Source organism: Osmerus eperlanus, chromosome 17 (genome assembly GCF_963692335.1).
Source record: "Osmerus eperlanus chromosome 17, fOsmEpe2.1, whole genome shotgun sequence".
Taxonomy (NCBI): domain Eukaryota; kingdom Metazoa; phylum Chordata; class Actinopteri; order Osmeriformes; family Osmeridae; genus Osmerus; species Osmerus eperlanus.
This window is the reverse complement of record NC_085034.1, coordinates 6704590-6722349: the sequence shown is the minus strand read 5'-3', so window position 1 is coordinate 6722349 and position 17760 is coordinate 6704590. Positions and strand designations below refer to the sequence as shown.

General features: G+C 50.0%; 1 protein-coding gene across 2 annotated transcripts in view; it reads left to right on the top strand.

The window, feature by feature from the left end:
* Nucleotides 1–2273: 2273 nt before the first annotated feature.
* LOC134037876 (synapsin-3-like) overlaps nt 2274–17760 on the top strand; it is a 65758-nt gene continuing 50271 nt past the window's right edge. For both annotated transcript variants that reach the window (XM_062483433.1, XM_062483432.1), the window contains exons 1-2: nt 2274–2739; nt 8310–8367. In XM_062483433.1, the coding sequence (XP_062339417.1) occupies nt 2321–2739; nt 8310–8367 (477 nt within the window). In that variant the 5' untranslated portion in view covers nt 2274–2320. The remainder of the gene's footprint in view (nt 2740–8309; nt 8368–17760) is intronic.

The window sequence follows — 17760 nt, the reverse complement described above, 5'->3', positions numbered from 1 at the left end:
TCAGCAGCTGTAACTCAGTGTGTGTCAGCCGTCCCATTCAGACACACACACAGAGGCACACACACACACACACACACAGGCACATACACCCACAGCCACACATACACTGTACGCACATATACGGTACAAAAAAAGCCACACATATACACAGGCACACACACACACAGCCACACATACACAGTATGCACATACAGTACGCACATACCAAGTACACACACACAGGCATTTACACTGTAGCTGCAGTGCAAACAAAGCCACACACATACACAAGCACTCGCACACAGGCAAACAATCACTCGTCACTCGTATTGATGACACCTTATCACCTCTGTCTGCAGTCAAGTTGTTAGTGACAGGATCATCCTCACTCCCTCAGGACTGCCGGGGCGAGTGAGAACTGTCTCTGCTGTCTTTAGGGCAGAAAGATCCCGTCCCTTGTGGATCTATGTTATTGTCTCTGCTGTCTTTAATGGAGAACGAGGGCTGTCTCTTGTGGATGGAGTCTTAGGATGTATTAGTCTCAGAGGAGGACGAAAGCTGCTGAGAATTGCAAAGAAAAAGCGAGGTCAAGCTGTGTGCGTAAGAATAGTTATTTACCCTCTTGTGTTTTTCATAATGCAGATGTTTACCTGGTGAGCCCTTGTTTCAGCACCACAGTCAATGGACAGCTCCCTCGGGTAATTCATTTGACAGCTGAAGCTGTGATTAGTAGTGTGGGACGTAGCTTGATGTGAGGCCACATGTTATCTCTGTGTGTTTACTGCTAATGCCGTTGCTCTTGTCTTTGACGCTGGAGGGTTTTCCCTCATTACGATGCTCGACATCGGAGTAAGAGCAGTACTGTAACGTTTCACGCTAGGTTTCCATAAGTTGGAGAATTCGCTGAAAATCCTGGTCCGCTCTTTCAAAGCCACGTCACATATACGCCGAGGTGCCCCGGGTACCTGTCTGCTTTCTGAGCCATTTCAGATTCGTTTTGGGTCTGTTTGTTATGTGTCTTTGCAGCACTGACCGGAGGGCTAGCTGCCTGGCCGTGGTCAGCCTCAGTGGTGCCCTTTATTAGATCAATACAAAACAAACGCTGTTTTTTCCCCCCTCTGCTCCCTGCCATGTGCTGTCTCTCAGCCTCTGACTCCCCACTGATAGAATAAATGTTTCCTCCATAACCCTCGCCCCCCCCCCCCACCCCCACCCCCTATACTCTGTCAGGCCTCCATTCTCATCTCCTTTCTGGCACAATCCAATCCAGTGGCAATCAGCGTTTAATATCGCCTGCAAAAAGCCTTCCCCTCCATAAAAGGCCTTATCTGGCCCCCCCAGCCCCTGCTCAGTGGCTTCATATATTCACCAGCAGGTTTCTCCCGCATGTCACATCTCAGCCAGGCCTTTAATCAGCCCCTCCATCTCCCTGCAGACCCAACCCCCCCCCCCCCCCCCATAGTGGTACTGGTAGGACTGGTATCTCCTCTCTCTCTCTGTCTCTGTCTCTGTCTCTGTCTCTCTCTCTCTCTCTCTCTCTCTCTCTGTCTCTGTATTCGAAGCGCCTAATGGCTCGCGTCGAAATGCATTAAGATGTCTTGACGATTTCACTGGCGAGTAACTGAAGCCCCGCCCCCCCCCCACACACGCTCCGTTCGCATCGAGCAACTTTTGGAAGCATGTATGAAACCGAGTCACTTCGTCCCAGCCTCCCCTCTTCTCATACATGATGCAGATTGATTGGAATCTTGCTTTGTAGGATTTGCTTGCTTTAACCTCTATACATTCTCTCACCTCACCCCAACACCCCACCCCCTTTTCTCGATGCCCTCCCATCCCCCCATCCCCCAATCCCCCTCCCTCCTGCCTGAAGGGATATAGCTAATCTATATGTATGTGTCTCCTGTGAAAGACTAGCTACACAGTATTACGCAACCCTGGTTTCTGCTCATGAATGGTGACTGCGTTCAAAGGGAATGTGCTCCAGAATGGGGATGACATCAAAGCCCCGTCAGAGCCTAGCGGGACCCACTATCTTTGTCTGCACAACTGAACATTGTTAGCGTTACCTTGGCACATTGGAGTGGAATGATTGTATGGTATCTGTGCAGATTCCTCAATCTTCCTCTCTCGGTTTCTCTCTCCTTCCTGTCATCTCCTGATTGACTCCAATTCATTTATTCACATACCTCACATATTCACATCTGAATAAAGCAATATTCTGCACAAGGTAAAAAAAAAACAGCTTTCCTTTTTAATGGCTTTCTCTCACCCTTTCTCTCTCTCTTCATAACAGAACCACATCTCCCCTCTGGCCTGACCCAGCAACCAGCCCGTCACCATGAACTACCTTCGCAGGCGTCTCTCGGACAGCAGCTTCGTGGCTAACCTCCCCAACGGCTACATGACCGACCTGCAGAGGCCCGCGCCCAGCCCCTCCACGCCCTCCTCCTCCACCTCCACCCCCGCCTCCCCAGCCACGGAGAGGCGGCAGCCCCCAGTGGCACCAAGCCAGTCCCAGGCTCCTCCGGCGGCCTCCGGAGGAGGGGGGTTCCTCAGCTCCTTCTCCAGCGTGGTGAAGAGCGCCCAGATGGCCCAGGGCGTTGCCGCGGCAGCGCAAGCCAAGTCAGCCGCCGCCGCCGCCGCTGCCGCCACCGCCGAGGGGGGGTCTGGAGGCACTGCCCCCCCGGCCCAGCCCCTGAAACCAGTCGTACGCAAACCCAAGATCCTATTGGTCGTAGACGACCCGCACACGGAATGGTAGGTGGCCTCACCCCGCTAGCCTCACCCTGCTAGCCTCACCTTGCTAGCCTCACCCTGCAAGCCTCACCTTACTAGCCTCACCTTGCTAGCCTCACCCTGCTAGCCTCACCTTACTAGCCTCACCTTGCTAGCCTCACCCTGCTAGCCTCACCCTGCAAGCCTCACCTTACTAGCCTCACCTTACTAGCCTCACCTTGCTAGCCTCACCCTGCTAGCCTCACCTTAATAGCCTCACCTTGCTAGCCTCACCCTGTTAGCCTCACCTTACTAGCCTCACCTTGCTAGCCTCACCCTGTTAGCCTCACCTTACTAGCCTCACCTTGCTAGCCTCACCCTGCTAGCCTCACCTTGCTAGCCTCAACGTCTGTTGTGGAGGAGTCTTTATGGTAGAGACTTTAAGTACTGTTTATAAGCTGTAGAGTCTTCCTCAGAGTTTCAGGGTTTGGTTACGTAAGAGGATCTACGCTAGCCGGTTCTAGACAGCTTCCACAGCCCTGTCAGAACGTTTTTTTTATTGTGTATAATTGCCCTCTTTTTTCTTTTACAAAGCCAACCGAAAAAATCCCAGAATTAACCCTTTTGTCCTCCGTCTCTATAACAGAGTTGGTTGTTCTTCAGACCCTGCAGACAGACCTAGGCTCAGATCTGAGAGGACCAGGCAGCGTCAGACTCTCTGCTCAGAGTTTATCTGCTGTGGTTCATCTGTATGAGTCATAAGGATCTGTGTTGAGATTAGATCGCATTCTGCCTGTGAGGGAGGACTCCTCGGTCTGTGTTCTGTCACTGTGTCTTCCCGCTGTTTAGAGACCCCGGGTAAGGCTGCTTTCTGCCATGTTAATGATGCATGGAGTCATAATGCGTTCAGATGGAGTTATGATTATGTTCCAAAAAATAGCCTGTACACAAATGGGATATTTCTGTTTACTTGAGTGGATGGGAGATTAGAAACAGAACGTTTCCCAGACTTGAAGAGTTTGTTTTGCTCTGATCTGGCTGTGAGCCACAGAAAAACCTTGAGTGGCTGTGATCTCAAGACTAAAACTAGAAGGTGTTTTCCATATGTTATAGAGAACAATAAAAGAACCCTGGAAGACACTATTGTTCCTGATAGAACCTCCATAAGGTTCTGTTTGGAATCCAAAAGGGTTCTTTCTTTGCCACAGTGAGGCACTGTTGCCCAATGATACAAAATCTTGTCCCATTAAAATGCTCTCCTGTAGTCCACTGCATTCATTTGGTGCATTGACTATCCCAGGCAATAGAGGGCGCCATATGACAACCAAGATAGCCATGATGCCATCCTCATCCACTCACTGGGAGAAAAATCTATGCAGAACATGGATTTAACTTAATTTGATGTACACCTGGGCCCACCCTCCCCTACCCTCTCTCATGTTGAGCTGAGTACATAAATCCCCAACCTGCTCTTTCTTTACTCCTTTGTGATTGGTTGTGAACTTCCAGTCTGGCTATTGATCTTACAGAACGATAAAGACGCTAGCAGGAAGCTTTGCTATGAATTAACATGATATACTTGGACACCTGTCATCTCTTTCAAATCTCCTCGTAAAGTTTCCGTACGGATTGGTTAATTGGCAGTATGTTTTTCCCCTTTAAAGGGTGCCAGGTGTGAGATAAATGCCTGGTATACTAGAGGCAGCTACTGGAGGGTGCAGCTCAACAGTTAATGGTTGAACAAACCCCCTGAGATGAAGTACAACTCGTAAAATACTTTAAATGCCAAATATTTGGCTGCTGCTTTGGCAACGTGTCTGGTTCACGCTGTTGTTGAAACGTTATTCTCTCCTCCTTCTGTTAGTTTGCTCAGATCGATGTAAAACAAGCACGCAGCTCTCCCTCTCAACAGTGAGAGTTGATGGCCATCAACTATAATGTATACCTTTAGCAGACCCTTTGAACCTCTCGATCCGCAGTCAAATGCTCAGGCCACTGAGCCAGACCCATCACCCCGTGGGTCCCTCAGGGAACCCTGTTCGAGGTGTCTAGCAGTTTTCCAGCTCTGACGCTTGTCTCCCAGTGTATAATCCTGTAAACACAGTATAAAACAGGATAATACACGTCTGAAGGCAGACATCCACAGTGGATGACATCCAGAACACCAGACTTGTGTTCCTGAGGGATATTTTCTCTCTACTAATCTCATGTCCCTGTAAGGGCTTTCAAGGGCCATGTCGTTGTGACCGGTTTGAAGGGTAGCTCACGACAGTTTCCTGAGCTGCAGTCAACAGATGCTCCGTGTTCTTACGGCATCTCCGTAAATCAACATGGATCTTATCTCCCGTCAGGTTTTATGCTTGATAAAACGGCTGCCAGCCAAACTATTTTATCTGGATGGGGAAAGTGCTTCAGGCAGCACTAATCATAGCAGGGGAAAAGGTTGCCCTGCTTCTGTGGGGATAGGTTCAGCTCAGCGGTCGCAGGTTCAAATATTCTCTGTTGATACAAATAGGGATACAAAAAGACAGATTTCTCTGCCTCTGCTAATTGATGTGTCTTCATAGGGATCGGATTAATATGTGAGTGGTGTTTCATGACTAGTTGATAAAGAATGGGTTGGAGCGCCGCTATCTGGGTTGAGGGACAGGGTGTCCATCCCGGCCCCAGGCCTCGGTGCCACATTTTCTCCAGGGCATTCCAGAGGAGAGCCTGCATGTCTCTGGGGAAACCCTGTTCTCTCCTGACAGGCCTGGCCCCCGGGCCCCCAGCCCCCCCGGCCCCCTGTCCCCCTAGCCTCCCAGCCCCAGGCCTCCAACCATCACCCTCAGCTCTGAGTGAGACAGAAAGACGTATACAGCAGCTCTCCTCTACTTGTTTAGCTGTGCTCTGGTCTTACTCTCTTATATCTCTGCTCTGATGTACTCTGCTTAGCTTTCGACATGGCACTCTCTCTTTCTTCTTTCTCTCACCTCTCATTGGCCTTGCCCTGCCATTGCCACAGAGTGAATCTCCCTCTCTCCCCCCTTTCCCCTATATTTCTGCCTGCCTCTGCCCCCCCCCCCCCATCTCACCTCTCATTGGCCGTGCCGTGCCATACCCACAGAGTGAAGAGTGACATGCCGTGAGCCAAGAAGCTGTCACTTAGTTGTTTGTGTCCGTACAATGAACAGTCCCATCTTGTAATCCCAACCAGCCTTTCCTTGGTGACTGCTAACAAGCCTGTCTGCTTGAGATCAACTACATGACTCAGTTCTAGCACAGAGCAGGAGAGGCTAGTCTGCTCTCATGGTAAACATTACCGAGTACTTGACATTTGACATTGTATTCATTTTGCAGACCTTTTTGATGTACAAACAGTGCATGTAGAAACTGCAGCTGAGGATCAAGGCTCAGATGTGTACAGTTGTACAGTATTCTGGTGGGCAGAGTCAAGGAGCGGTCTTTATTTAATGGCCACATCACAGAGTATCCCTTTCCCAGCCACCAGGCCCGGTGAACCCAAAGAATGATATTACAGCGCACCAATCAGAGAACCCGCTGGGCGATGTGTATGCAGTGGGTGTGAGCGGCTTTCGGTGGAACCTGAGCCAAACTGTCTCTGTGGAGATGGGGTGTTTACATCTGGACGCAGGCGATTGGATTTGATCACTCCCGGGAAAAGCCAATCCCGTCGTCAATTCCGTCGATCGGTTTACGCGGCGACAGGTTGCACAGTTCCTTGAGCTCGGCCCGGTTGTTTGTAGCTCGGAGCCTCCTGCACGTGAAGGGGTGTAGCATGTTCTCTGTAGTATGCAGGTCAGGGGTTGTTTAAGATCTGCCGCCTCCGCAGAAACAGGCCGAGACACAGAGAGACAGGCAGGGAGGGAGACCCGGCAAGGAGACACAGAGAGACAGGCAGGGAGGGAGACCCGGCAAGGAGACACTGAGAGACAGGCAGGGAGGGAGACCCGGCAAGGAGACACTGAGAGACAGGCAGGGAGGGAGACCCGGCAAGGAGACACTGAGAGACAGGCAGGGAGGGAGACCTGGCAAGGAGAAACAGAGAGACAGGCAGGAAGGGAGACCCTGCAAGGAGACACTGAGGGGGAGAGGGAGAGGGAGAGGGAGAGGGAGAGGGGGGAAAGTGATTGAAAGAAAGTGAGACACAAAGACATCAAAAAGCAGAATGAGGGTGAAAATTAAGGAGAGTTAACGAGTTCAAAAAAGTTAAGGAGACTAAGAGAGGAAGACATAGGGCGCAGTTCAAAGAGGGCAAGAGAGGGAGAGAGAACGCGAAGGAGATCAACAGGATGTAAATCTTCACCAGTGAGAGGTACCTCTCTTTTTCCATACCAAAAGAGACACTAAAAGGTATGTTGGACTGTCAATTATAGAGAGGAGAAGATGCAGCTTCTCGAAGCATCCCACAGCTTGTTCTGGCCATGCTTGGTCTGTAGCATGTACATTACAAGGCACTGCAGGCAACAGCATGCATCCCTTGACAGATTGACGACCAGCCCACGCCTGCAAAAGGTCAAAGGTCAACTACAGGGGACCCACAGAGTGTTGGCAAAGACACAAGCTGAGGCTATAAACATAGCGTGCTCAACACGCTGTACATCTGAAATGTATGTAGCCCTTCTGCACACACACACACCCACACATATATATATATAACGTCCATATATTTTAGTGACATCCTCTGCAGTAAGTTGTGTGTGTGTGTGTCTAAATATGGAGTGAAGTAGCAGCTTCCTGTCTGTGGCGTTTCTTGACATGCCAGTCAAACTGTTAGTTTGTGATGGTCAAACTCGGGGGGGGGGTTTAATCAGAAGAACCTTCCAGACCAAACTATTTGTGTACAAATAAAGGCTTTGAGTAGCACAACAACATTCTTTGTATTTTGGTGGTGTCATCATCGAAGTGTCCTGTTGATATGAGACACACTTGACCTCAGTTTCCTGCCATGCAGTCTAATGGCTTAATGAGATAGACTGGGTCTGGCTGAGCTGCGAGGACCACAGGGCTTGTTGATGGAGACTGACTGTCCAGTCACGAGGTGCAGCAGTAGCCTCACATGTCCTCATGAGGAAGAGCATGAGTGGAGGTTATGACACGTCACCACTGGAGTATTTTGTGGGGGAAACGACTCTAAAATGTTCAGCCTTCCTGCCGTAAAATAAACAAGAATTAAATTCAAGTTGTTTTGACTGGGTGGTGTTATGACTACAGACTCTTGGGTTTGACCTGGGGGCAAACATGGAGGTGTAATGACAACTCTTATAACAACTTTCAAATATTCTATTAAAGTTATGTGAATATATCGTACATTTTAAGTACACTTCCAATTCCAATTCACCAAAAGGAAAATATGTTAGGCTCTGATTTAATGCAACGAAATGAGATGTAGGTGTACTCTTCCTCCACTTGGGCATATATGGCCACACCGATGAAAACTCTGAATAAGCAAGGGCCGAGAAGATCCTCCTTCCATTTACCGGTCCTTTCATACCTGTAGTCATGTCTCATATATTCAGACATCAAATGACAGGATGGGTCTTCACCAGCTGCACTCCCTCCTCGAGCCTCTCTTCCTCTCTAATTACCTGTCTCATTTCTCTCCCTCGCAGGGCCAAGTACTTTCGGGGGAAAAAGCTGAACGGGGAATATGAGATCCGAGTGGAACAGGTAGGTGCCTTTTAAAACTGAGGACTTACACGGATCAGACCGGAACAACAGGTGACTAAAGAAATGTTCTGCAGTGTTAAGAAGTGTTTGGCAGGGACACAGCTCCGTGGTTCGAGCATTTGACTGCAGATAAATAGGTCTCAGGTTCAAGTCTCTCTCTGTTTGCCGCTTTGGATAAAAGCATTGGCTAAATTCAAAATAATACAAATAAAATACAATTATTTGAATCAAACTGGTAATTCCTAATGCATGGAACACAACAGCCACACACATACAATCTGTTTTCCATATTCTTGAATCCAAGTCTAAATTGTAGAACTCGACACATGATTCCATGTGCTTTGGGCCTCTTCCAGATGACTGGATTCTTATTGGTTCAGCCCTTTTCAGTACTCCACCACCACAAGTTTTTGTATGAAGCTGTAGAGTGGGGATGACCAGGTAGCAAACTACAGGACATGGTTCTTGGGTCGTTTTCTTTAATCAAGTGTCTGTGAAGACGAGAAAGGCCTTTCTTTAGGCTGGCTTTCACTTGAAATAACACAACACTAGAGACCGGTCAGTTCTACATATTTATAATTCTTTCATGTGGAAAGTCTGTGCCAATGTATATGCAAAATACTTAAAGTCTAGACGCACAGTGTTGTTGTTTTTTTTCGCGAGGTAGATAACATCTCTCCCCTTCGAATGTGTTCAGCCATACATCTGTAAGCCATCGGGGTACAGTCGATCCAAGCTGTCTTGGAAATAACGAAGTCGAGGGATTTTTATGGGAGACGGAAAATCAGACCGCAGAAAAGGCAATGCCGCCGATTTTATAGTGTGTCTGTTTGCTTGGTTCCTTACTGCTGTGGTCAGATCGTATTCGTTCTGGAGCTCAGCTTGGGGGAGACCTGGAGTTAAAATCAAGATTTTCTTAATAGATCTGAAATAAAGGGGGTCTTTAGCGTTTAGTTGCGGTTCCCTGCTCTGCAGTGGCCCACAATTAAAACATGTGGCATTGGTAATTAGGCCCCCTAAGTCAACAAGCAGGAGACCACAACGTACCCCTGTGCCCCCCTAGTCATCCCCCCCATCCTGCCTAGAACTTCAGAGTCCCCCCACCTCGTCCCCAACATCCCTCACCCCTTAGCAACCACCTACTATGTTCTTGCCAAAACCTCCACAGTTTCCCAGAATTCACTCTCGGATCTTACTAGGGCAACGAGTCAGTTGCTGATTGCCTTCGCTGGCCCCGCCCAACTCCCACCCCGCCCTCGCCCCTCGCCCCCCTGGCCCTCGGCCCTCGCTCCCCTCCCTGGCTAAGCCAGGGCCCTTCGAGGGTGTCCACCCTGAGTGTGGAACATGGAAACCCAATCCCTGTGTGAAACGTTAGAGCGGCTCGTTGCGAGTGGCGCCTTTTCTAAAACGGCAATAAAAGCAGAATCCCCGGCGCTCTCCCTTGTTATTCGCCTCCTGTCTCTCTTTCTTCTCTTCACACCCTCTCTTTTCCCAGTCTCTTATCATCTCTCTCTTTTTCTATTCATCTCTCTTTCGCTGTCTCTCTTTCCCTCTTTCCCTCTCATTTAAATGTATTATTTTTCATACATAATATGTATAGAATAATATAATATATAACATAATATAAATGCAGTACAAACATACACATGCTGTACATTAAAAGCAATCATTGCATGGAGTGACAATATGCCTTGTTGACTGGCTCTAAAGTCATGGCAGGCTGCCACATACTTTGCAGACAAGTTTGAATAGTTAGGTTTGTCTCCTAATAAGAAAACCAATTTCTCTCAATTTGTTAGAGAAGTAACTTCCAAATTCTCTCTGTTTGTTTACAATTTTGAGGAAATATGTTCGAATTTCTTTAAGTGCTCATTCAGTTAGGAAAGGGAGCTCTGTGTCCACCTCTCCCTGTGAGCAGAGGGAACACTGCCTCTCCTCCCTGTGAGCAGAGGGAACACTGCCTCTCCTCCCTGTGAGCAGAGGGAACACTGCCTCTCCTCCCTGTGAGCAGAGGGAACACTGCCTCTCCTCCCTGTGAGCAGAGGGAGCACTGCCTCTCCTCCCTGTGAGCAGAGGGAGCACTGCCTCTCCTCCCTGTGAGCAGAGGGAACACTGCCTCTCCTCCCTGTGAGCAGAGGGAACACTGCCTCTCCTCCCTGTGAGCAGAGGGAACACTGCCTCTCCTCCCTGTGAGCAGAGGGAGCACTGCCTCTCCTCCCTGTGAGCAGAGGGAGCACTGCCTCTCCTCCCTGTGAGCAGAGGGAACACTGCCTCTCCTCCCTGTGAGCAGAGGGAACACTGCCTCTCCTCCCTGTGAGCAGAGGGAGCACTGCCTCTCCTCCCTGTGAGCAGAGGGAGCACTGCCTCTCCTCCCTGTGAGCAGAGGGAACACTGCCTCTCCTCCTTGGGTAGCCAGGGCTGCCTCAGATTCTGCCGCCAGGCTATTCTCACTGAGTCTGTCCCTAGCTAATGTCCCTTCCTTAGTTTCGATCAGACACAGTGATCAGGTAGTCTTCCACTGTGTACTGTTTGTTTGGATCCATATGGCTTTTATAGTTTAAAGTTAATTAGTTACATCTTTCTCTCCCTCTCCCGCTATCTCTGTCTGTCTGTCTGTCTGTCTGTCTCTGGATGCCATATAAGGTACCAGGCTGAGGCCCAGGCACTCAGGGCACACAGATCACATGATGCTGTAGTTAAAGCTCTAGGCTTTGATACTTCTGATGGCAGAGTTAGAAGAGAGGGATTGGGGGGGGGTTTAGTAGTAAGGTCTGGTATGTATTGACACAGTATGCTAAGATGATACTGTATGTTGCAGCCACACATGCGTACAGATACCTTTACACACAGACAAACACACACCCGCACAGACAAATTCGCAGAGACATCCACACACAAAGACTCATCTACACAAATACCCCCCCCCCCCCCCCCGCCCCACATAGACACACACACTGGCACACACACACACTGGCACACAGACACACTGGCACACACACACACTGGCACACAGACACACTGGCACACACTGGCACACACACACACTGGCACACAGACACACTGGCACACACACACACTGGCACACAGACACACTGGCACACACACACACTGGCACACACACACACTGGCACACACACACACTGGCACACACACACACTGGCACACAGACACGCGCCCCCCACAAAAAAAACTACCCCTAAAATTAGAACCGTTGACTCGCGAGCCCACCGTGATGAATCACTCGTCCAATCTGACAGCACCGGCTTTGAAGTTTACATTTGGCCGACGTCTCGACTCCTATAAAACCCACGGCTCTTTAACACCGAGCACAAAAGACAAGGCTCGCCGGGGGAGAGAGAGCGTATTACAAACAGAGCTCGAGAGTTGGACGGGGCTTACTGTAAAGCCTCAGATCAATGTCACCTTGTGCTTGAATAGCATCGTTTCAGAGTCAACACTGCGCGGCCGCAGATTCATCACATTCTTTCGTCTCGCATGTCGGCTCAAAGTCGAACAGTTTGCAGAGTTCAGGCTGGGCCTGGGAAGGAAAGATGTGACGCTGTCTGATTTACTAGCCCACTTTCTCGAGACCAGATGTTGCCTCCGCGCAGGTGGCTTGACTCATACCTGGCACGTCCGACCGAGCACGTTCCCCTGGATTGGCCTATCTTTGGCACCGAGCGACCTGGATTGGCCTGTCTACACAAGTCCGTTCCCAGGGGGGCTGTCCTATCTGTGGCAGCAGGTGACCTCTGACCCTAGCAGGTCCAGCCAAGCCTGCCCCCCGGGGCTGTCCTGTGTGTGGTACCAGGTTGACCCTGCGCGGCGCTCGGCTGCCGGCTCCTCTCCTTCGCTGCTCTTCCCGATGAGCTGCTCTCGAGGGACTCTTATCTCCGAGGGCCTCCGGGGGTTTGGACCCGGCGGGGGGGTTATCTCTGCACGGATGCTTCCCACTTGGCCGAACTAACGGCAGCACTTGAGGGGCCCGGGGTGTTGTGTGTTGATCAGACATTGAAGGATAAGGGTTTGGGAGGGGGCCACTGTGGGTGGGGGTTGGAGGGGGGGGTGAGCTATCACCCATAATGCCCGTTGTCTCCTTCCTTTGATGTGTTGCTGGGGGAGGCGCGTATCAGATGGTTGAGCGGTTAGGGAATCGGGCTATTAATCAGAAGGTTGCCGGTTCGATTCTCGGCCGTGCAAAATGATGTTGTGTCCTTGGGCAAGGCACTTCACCCTACTTGCCTCGGGGGAATGTCCATGTACTCACTGTAAGCCGGCTAAATGACTAAATGTAAATGTCATGCCGTGTGAAGGGCTCGCCCCCCCCCCCCCCCCCCCCCCGCCTAGCGATCTGCGATGTTCCAGCCTGGGAGGTTTCCTTATCTACGTCATCATCTTGGCAACACCAGAAAGGGACTTCTGCGGCCGTACTAATAGGCGAGTGGGTACGTGTTGGTGCTGGGCTAGAAAATGCCCCGTGGGTAGTTGTTTGGAGTACTCCTGCGTAAATCGCCAACGACACACTGCAATTTCAGCAATGGGACAGACGGCTTGATTGGTTATCCTGGGGGTCTGGCGGTTGTAAAATCTTCTCTGGGTTCCTCTCTTCCCCTTCCACGTTACTGAGCAGGTCGTCAGGGCCAACATCTGCTCAGCAGGCCTATGACCTCAGAGAGGAGAGGACGCCTCGTGCTGTGCCTTGCCGCTCTCCTCCCCTCCTCTCTCTTCTCCTCTCTCCTCTCCTCTCCTCTCCTCCCCCCTCCCCTCTCCTTTCCTCTTCTCTCCTCTCTCTCACCCCCTCCCCTTCTCTCCTCTCTTCTCCTCTCCTCTCTCTCACCCCCTCCTCCCCTCCCCTCCCCTCAGAGCCGGTGTAACCCTGTAATGGCCTCATACCTTCTTGCATGGCAGTGGAGGGCATCTGCCATGACGTTAGCCAAGAGAGGTTTTTGAGTTTGGACCCTCTGTAGATGACCTCTACAGCAGGTGTTTGAGTTTGGACCCTCTGTAGATGACCTCTACAGCAGGTGTTTGAGTTTGGACCCTCTGTAGATGACCTCTACAGCAGGCCACTGCAGCTATTTGCCCCTGTTGCTCGTGTTGTCCCTGTTGCTCTTGACGCCACAGTTGTCCCTGTGGAAGCAGGTACAGTAAAGAGGTTTAGTAAAGTCCCTCTCCCTACTGCTTTGCTGGTCTGTGGAGTAAAGTAGATACAATTGTGTAGTAATATGTGTGGGGAGTATGGCAGTATGGTATTATAGTATAGTAATATGATACGGGAGTAAAGCATTATGCTAGGGCAGTGTAGTAGTATGCTAGGGGAATATGAACAGCAGAGAATGATCCAGCTCTAGATTCTGAAAATGAACATTGCCACAGGTGGAACATCCATTTGTTTGGAGGTGAAGTGTTTCCAGACGGGATAAATGAGCCCTCTCTCTCTCTCTCTCTCTCTCTCTCTCTCTCTCTCTCTCTCTCTCTCTCTCTCTCTCTCTCTCTCTCTCTCTCTCTCTCTCTCTCTCTCTCTCTCTCTCTCTCTCTCTCTCTCTCTCTCTCTCTCTCTCTCTCTCTCTCTCTCTCTCTCTCTCTCTCACTCTCTCACTCTCTCTATAATTTTGCTCTCTCTCCGACATTGCAAATACACTTATTTATAGACCCTGAAGAAACCTCATGATAAGAACATTTTTCCTGGAAACAGGTTGATCATCAGTCTTGTCCCTCCCACAAGCTTCACTCCCTGAACTGTTGCTTTTGCACCTAAGAGAAGGTTGAGGACGACTGTTTGTTTTAGTAGAGTTATAATGGGCGGTTTGGGGTTGGGGTTGAGGGGTGGGGGAGGAGGGAAGATTTAGTCTAAATATGTCTCGCTCGTGTTGTGGTTAGAGGCCTCTATCTACAGGAGAACTTTGTTATTACTTCCAGGAACACTCCTCTTGCCCCTGCAACACACTGCCTCTTTAGAGCAAAACCTCTGAGATTTATAAACAAAGACTTTCAAGGGAGCAACAGGTGTATTTGCGGACCCATGAACAATCAGCCATGCTGGGTTATCCTGGTCATTCCAGGTGTTTGGCTCCAGCCCACCAATCAGGGGTACTGTTTAGAAGTTGTCACATGACCATGAGGAAAGGCACCTTGCACACCTGAACCTCGGTGACACCCATTAGTAAAATGCTAAAAATACCTCCTCTAGGATTCCAAAGGAGCTTTATCCTGTAGCTGGGCGCCAAAAGCGGAGGAGAAGAGAGTGAGAGAAACAGAGTGATTGGGAGAGGAAGGGAGGGAGGGAAGAAGGGAGAGAGAGCGGAAGGGAGGGAGGGCGGGAGGGCGGGAGAGAAGGAGAAAGGGCGAGGGGATGGGAGACCATATTTGGAGGCCCTTGCTGTGTTTACTGTGCTGTCCACCTACACTAAGGGCCTGGTAGCAAGCTGTGTGTGTGTGTGTGTGTGTGTGTGTGTGTACGGGTGCGTGCGTGCGTGTGAGCATGCGTGCGCAGCAGTGGAAAGCTGAATGCAGCCAGCTTTTCAGATCCAGCACACATGCGGCTGAAATAATGTCCTCCAGGTACACTCTGTCCATGCTTAAGCACTTCTTTGAACACAAGCCTGACTTACACCATGCACATCCCGAGACAGGAGGCGGCCAAGAACGCTGTAAAAATGAGGCTCTGCAGCGGCCCTAAGAGAGCCCTAAACCTGAGGATAGTGTTGTGTGTGTGTGTGAGTGTTTGTGCTTATGCGTCTGTTCTGTGTGTTTGTGCACGGGTGTGTTTGGGATTGTGAAACTGTCTGTGTGTGAGTGTATGCGTGCGTGTGTGTGTAAGCACTGCAGTAGAATACTGAGCTGTTATGGCCATGAGTGTAGTTTATGAAGTACTTTAGTGAGAATAACTTTCAGGGGAACTGCATCCATCTCTTCATGTCTTTGCACAGCGTCCCGGGTTACCCAGACTGTATGTTTGCCTACACCTTAACGGCTTACCTCCAACCAATGACAGTGGTCCTCTCAGAGAGCTGGCCAATCAGAGGAGACAGGGAGTGTGCGTTGTCTGCCAAGTCATCGCCCCCTCTCTTGTTTTATCTGGTCGCAGCAAATGTCAATGTAGGCTCCTGCAGAGGGATTTGATTTGCCAGGGTCATGTGATCGAGATATGTGTGTGTGTGTGTTTGTATCTACGATGGTGTTTTTATGTCCCGGTGTGTGTGTGTGTGTGTGTGTGTGTGTGTGTGTGTGGTAGTGTGTGAATGCATATGCGTGTGTGTGTCATGTCTTAAGAGTGTTCCTTGGCGCGCCCCGGCGCTGCAGAGCACACAGATGTTTCTTTCAGAAACGGGTGTGTATCAGCAGGGACGAACAGAGGGAAGGAGCGCAGCCAAGTGTCCTTCAAGCACTCTGAGCATGAGCAGCGCCTCGCTGTCCCGTAAACCAGATTACGGCATTTACTCGCCCCCTGCTCTCTTCCCCCGCCTTCGACAAACACTACCACAGAAAGGGGGGGGGGTGCTTTTCACTTGGCTAAGAAGAAGAAGAACAAGAAGAAAGAAAGAAAAAAATACACGTTTGGTTAAGTTGGCACATTGTTTTCTGAAAACACAGTCCTCCCTCTTGCTGATGTTCTTGCTTCCAAGGCAGTGAGACCCAGGGGGGCAATTTGTTGCATTTCAAATGAAGCTCTTGACATTCTGGGTCATCGCGGTTGCAGCGTTGAGCACATAGACCTGCTTGTGTTCCTCTGAAACATCCTCGTGGGGGCTACAGGGCAGATAAACCAGGCAAAGAAAGTATTGTAGCTTCCCTCTAGAAACATCCCGGTTCTGTACCGTATGACACTGCGATGATCACATTTCACAGTAGAAGAGAACTTTGAGAAAAAGCTTTCCCAGAGATGCCTCCGTGGGACTGTAGGCTGCCTGCCGGACAGACTTCTGATAGTGACATGGGCATCGGTTAGAACTTCAACAACGTTAAACGGGGGGATGGTTCGGGGTCATTCGTTTCGTTCGTTGGCCAGAGAGAATGCTGACACAGATGAGCTGTCCTTCTCTCACAGCAGATGTCTGCGGGACCACATGCACCACGAACTGCAGCTCCACATCGGAATAACGGTGTTAATGTAGCAGACTCTTTTATCCAAAGATGAACCTGAACCCGGGATCTCTTGATCTGCATTCAAATGCTCTACCACGGAGCTCGACCCATCCTCAGATGAGGGAAAACACACCCCTGCAGGGCTGTAACTACACACCCGAGGTTCAGACCTCGGTGAATCCAACGCTGGGATCTGATAAAGTGTTGCGTACGCAGATTAGCACCTCCTTCCTTTGTCATGTTGTGGAGCTAGCCCTCCTGATAAGTGAATTACTACTGCGTTCTATGTGGACTGTTTTGCTTGGGTGCAGACCAGATGCGTCAGATTGAGTTTTTCTCAGTGAGGGTCATTTGGGCGGCCATTAATCCTCCTCAACATTAGTGTCACTGCCCATGCTTTAAAGTGATGTTAAGGAAGACAGATGGAGGCGTTTCAAGTGTGAGGTCAACATGTTCAGGACCCCTCATTGGTTTCTGTGTTCCAGAACCTTGTGGGAGCGAAATACTTAGTGGGGGAGCAGAGACTGACTGGGCTGGGGAACATCCCGCTTGGGAGTACATTGACTGAACCCATCAACCACCATGACCCCTGGGACCTGACCCCATCTCATTTCTGTTGCTGTGTGGCTCTCCTGTCTGTTTGTCTGGGGTTCTTCAGCCTACTCCACTGTGCGGTTCTCATTGAGTTTTTTCACTGGTTCTGTTGACCAGATGAGTCGAATGAGAAGGCATTTTCAGTATCAACATTCCATTGTGGTGCTGATTATAACCGTCTTGGCTGTAGTCGTTTATCCCAGCCAAGACCAAATTGAACTCTTCCACGCTAAAGTCGGTCCTTACCCAAAACAATCTTTTCCCAGACTACCCCCCTCCTCCTCTCCTCCACTGCCTCTGTCAGAATGTCTGCGGGAGCTTGATTTAGTCATTAGGTATCCTGGATACGGCCTGTCACAGGGCCCTCACTGTCCACTGGAGACCTCAGACTGGGATAACTACATTTGTGCTTTTCTCTCTCTCTGTCTCCTGTTTCCCTCTCTCTCTCTTTCTCTGTCTCCTCTCTTTCATTCTGTCTCTCTTTCTCTGTCTCCTCTCTTTCATTCTCTCTCTCTTTCTCTCTCCATTCCCTTTCCAACTCTCCCTTTCTCTCTCCTTGCTGTTTCCCTCTCTCTGTCACTCTCTCTCCTTTCTCAGTTCACCTTCTCCCAACCTCTATTTCCCCCTGCTTCTCTCTCACTCTCATGACATCATAAATGATACGTTATTTTATATTCCTGAACAGGATTGGCACCATGTGATGCTCTCCGCTTC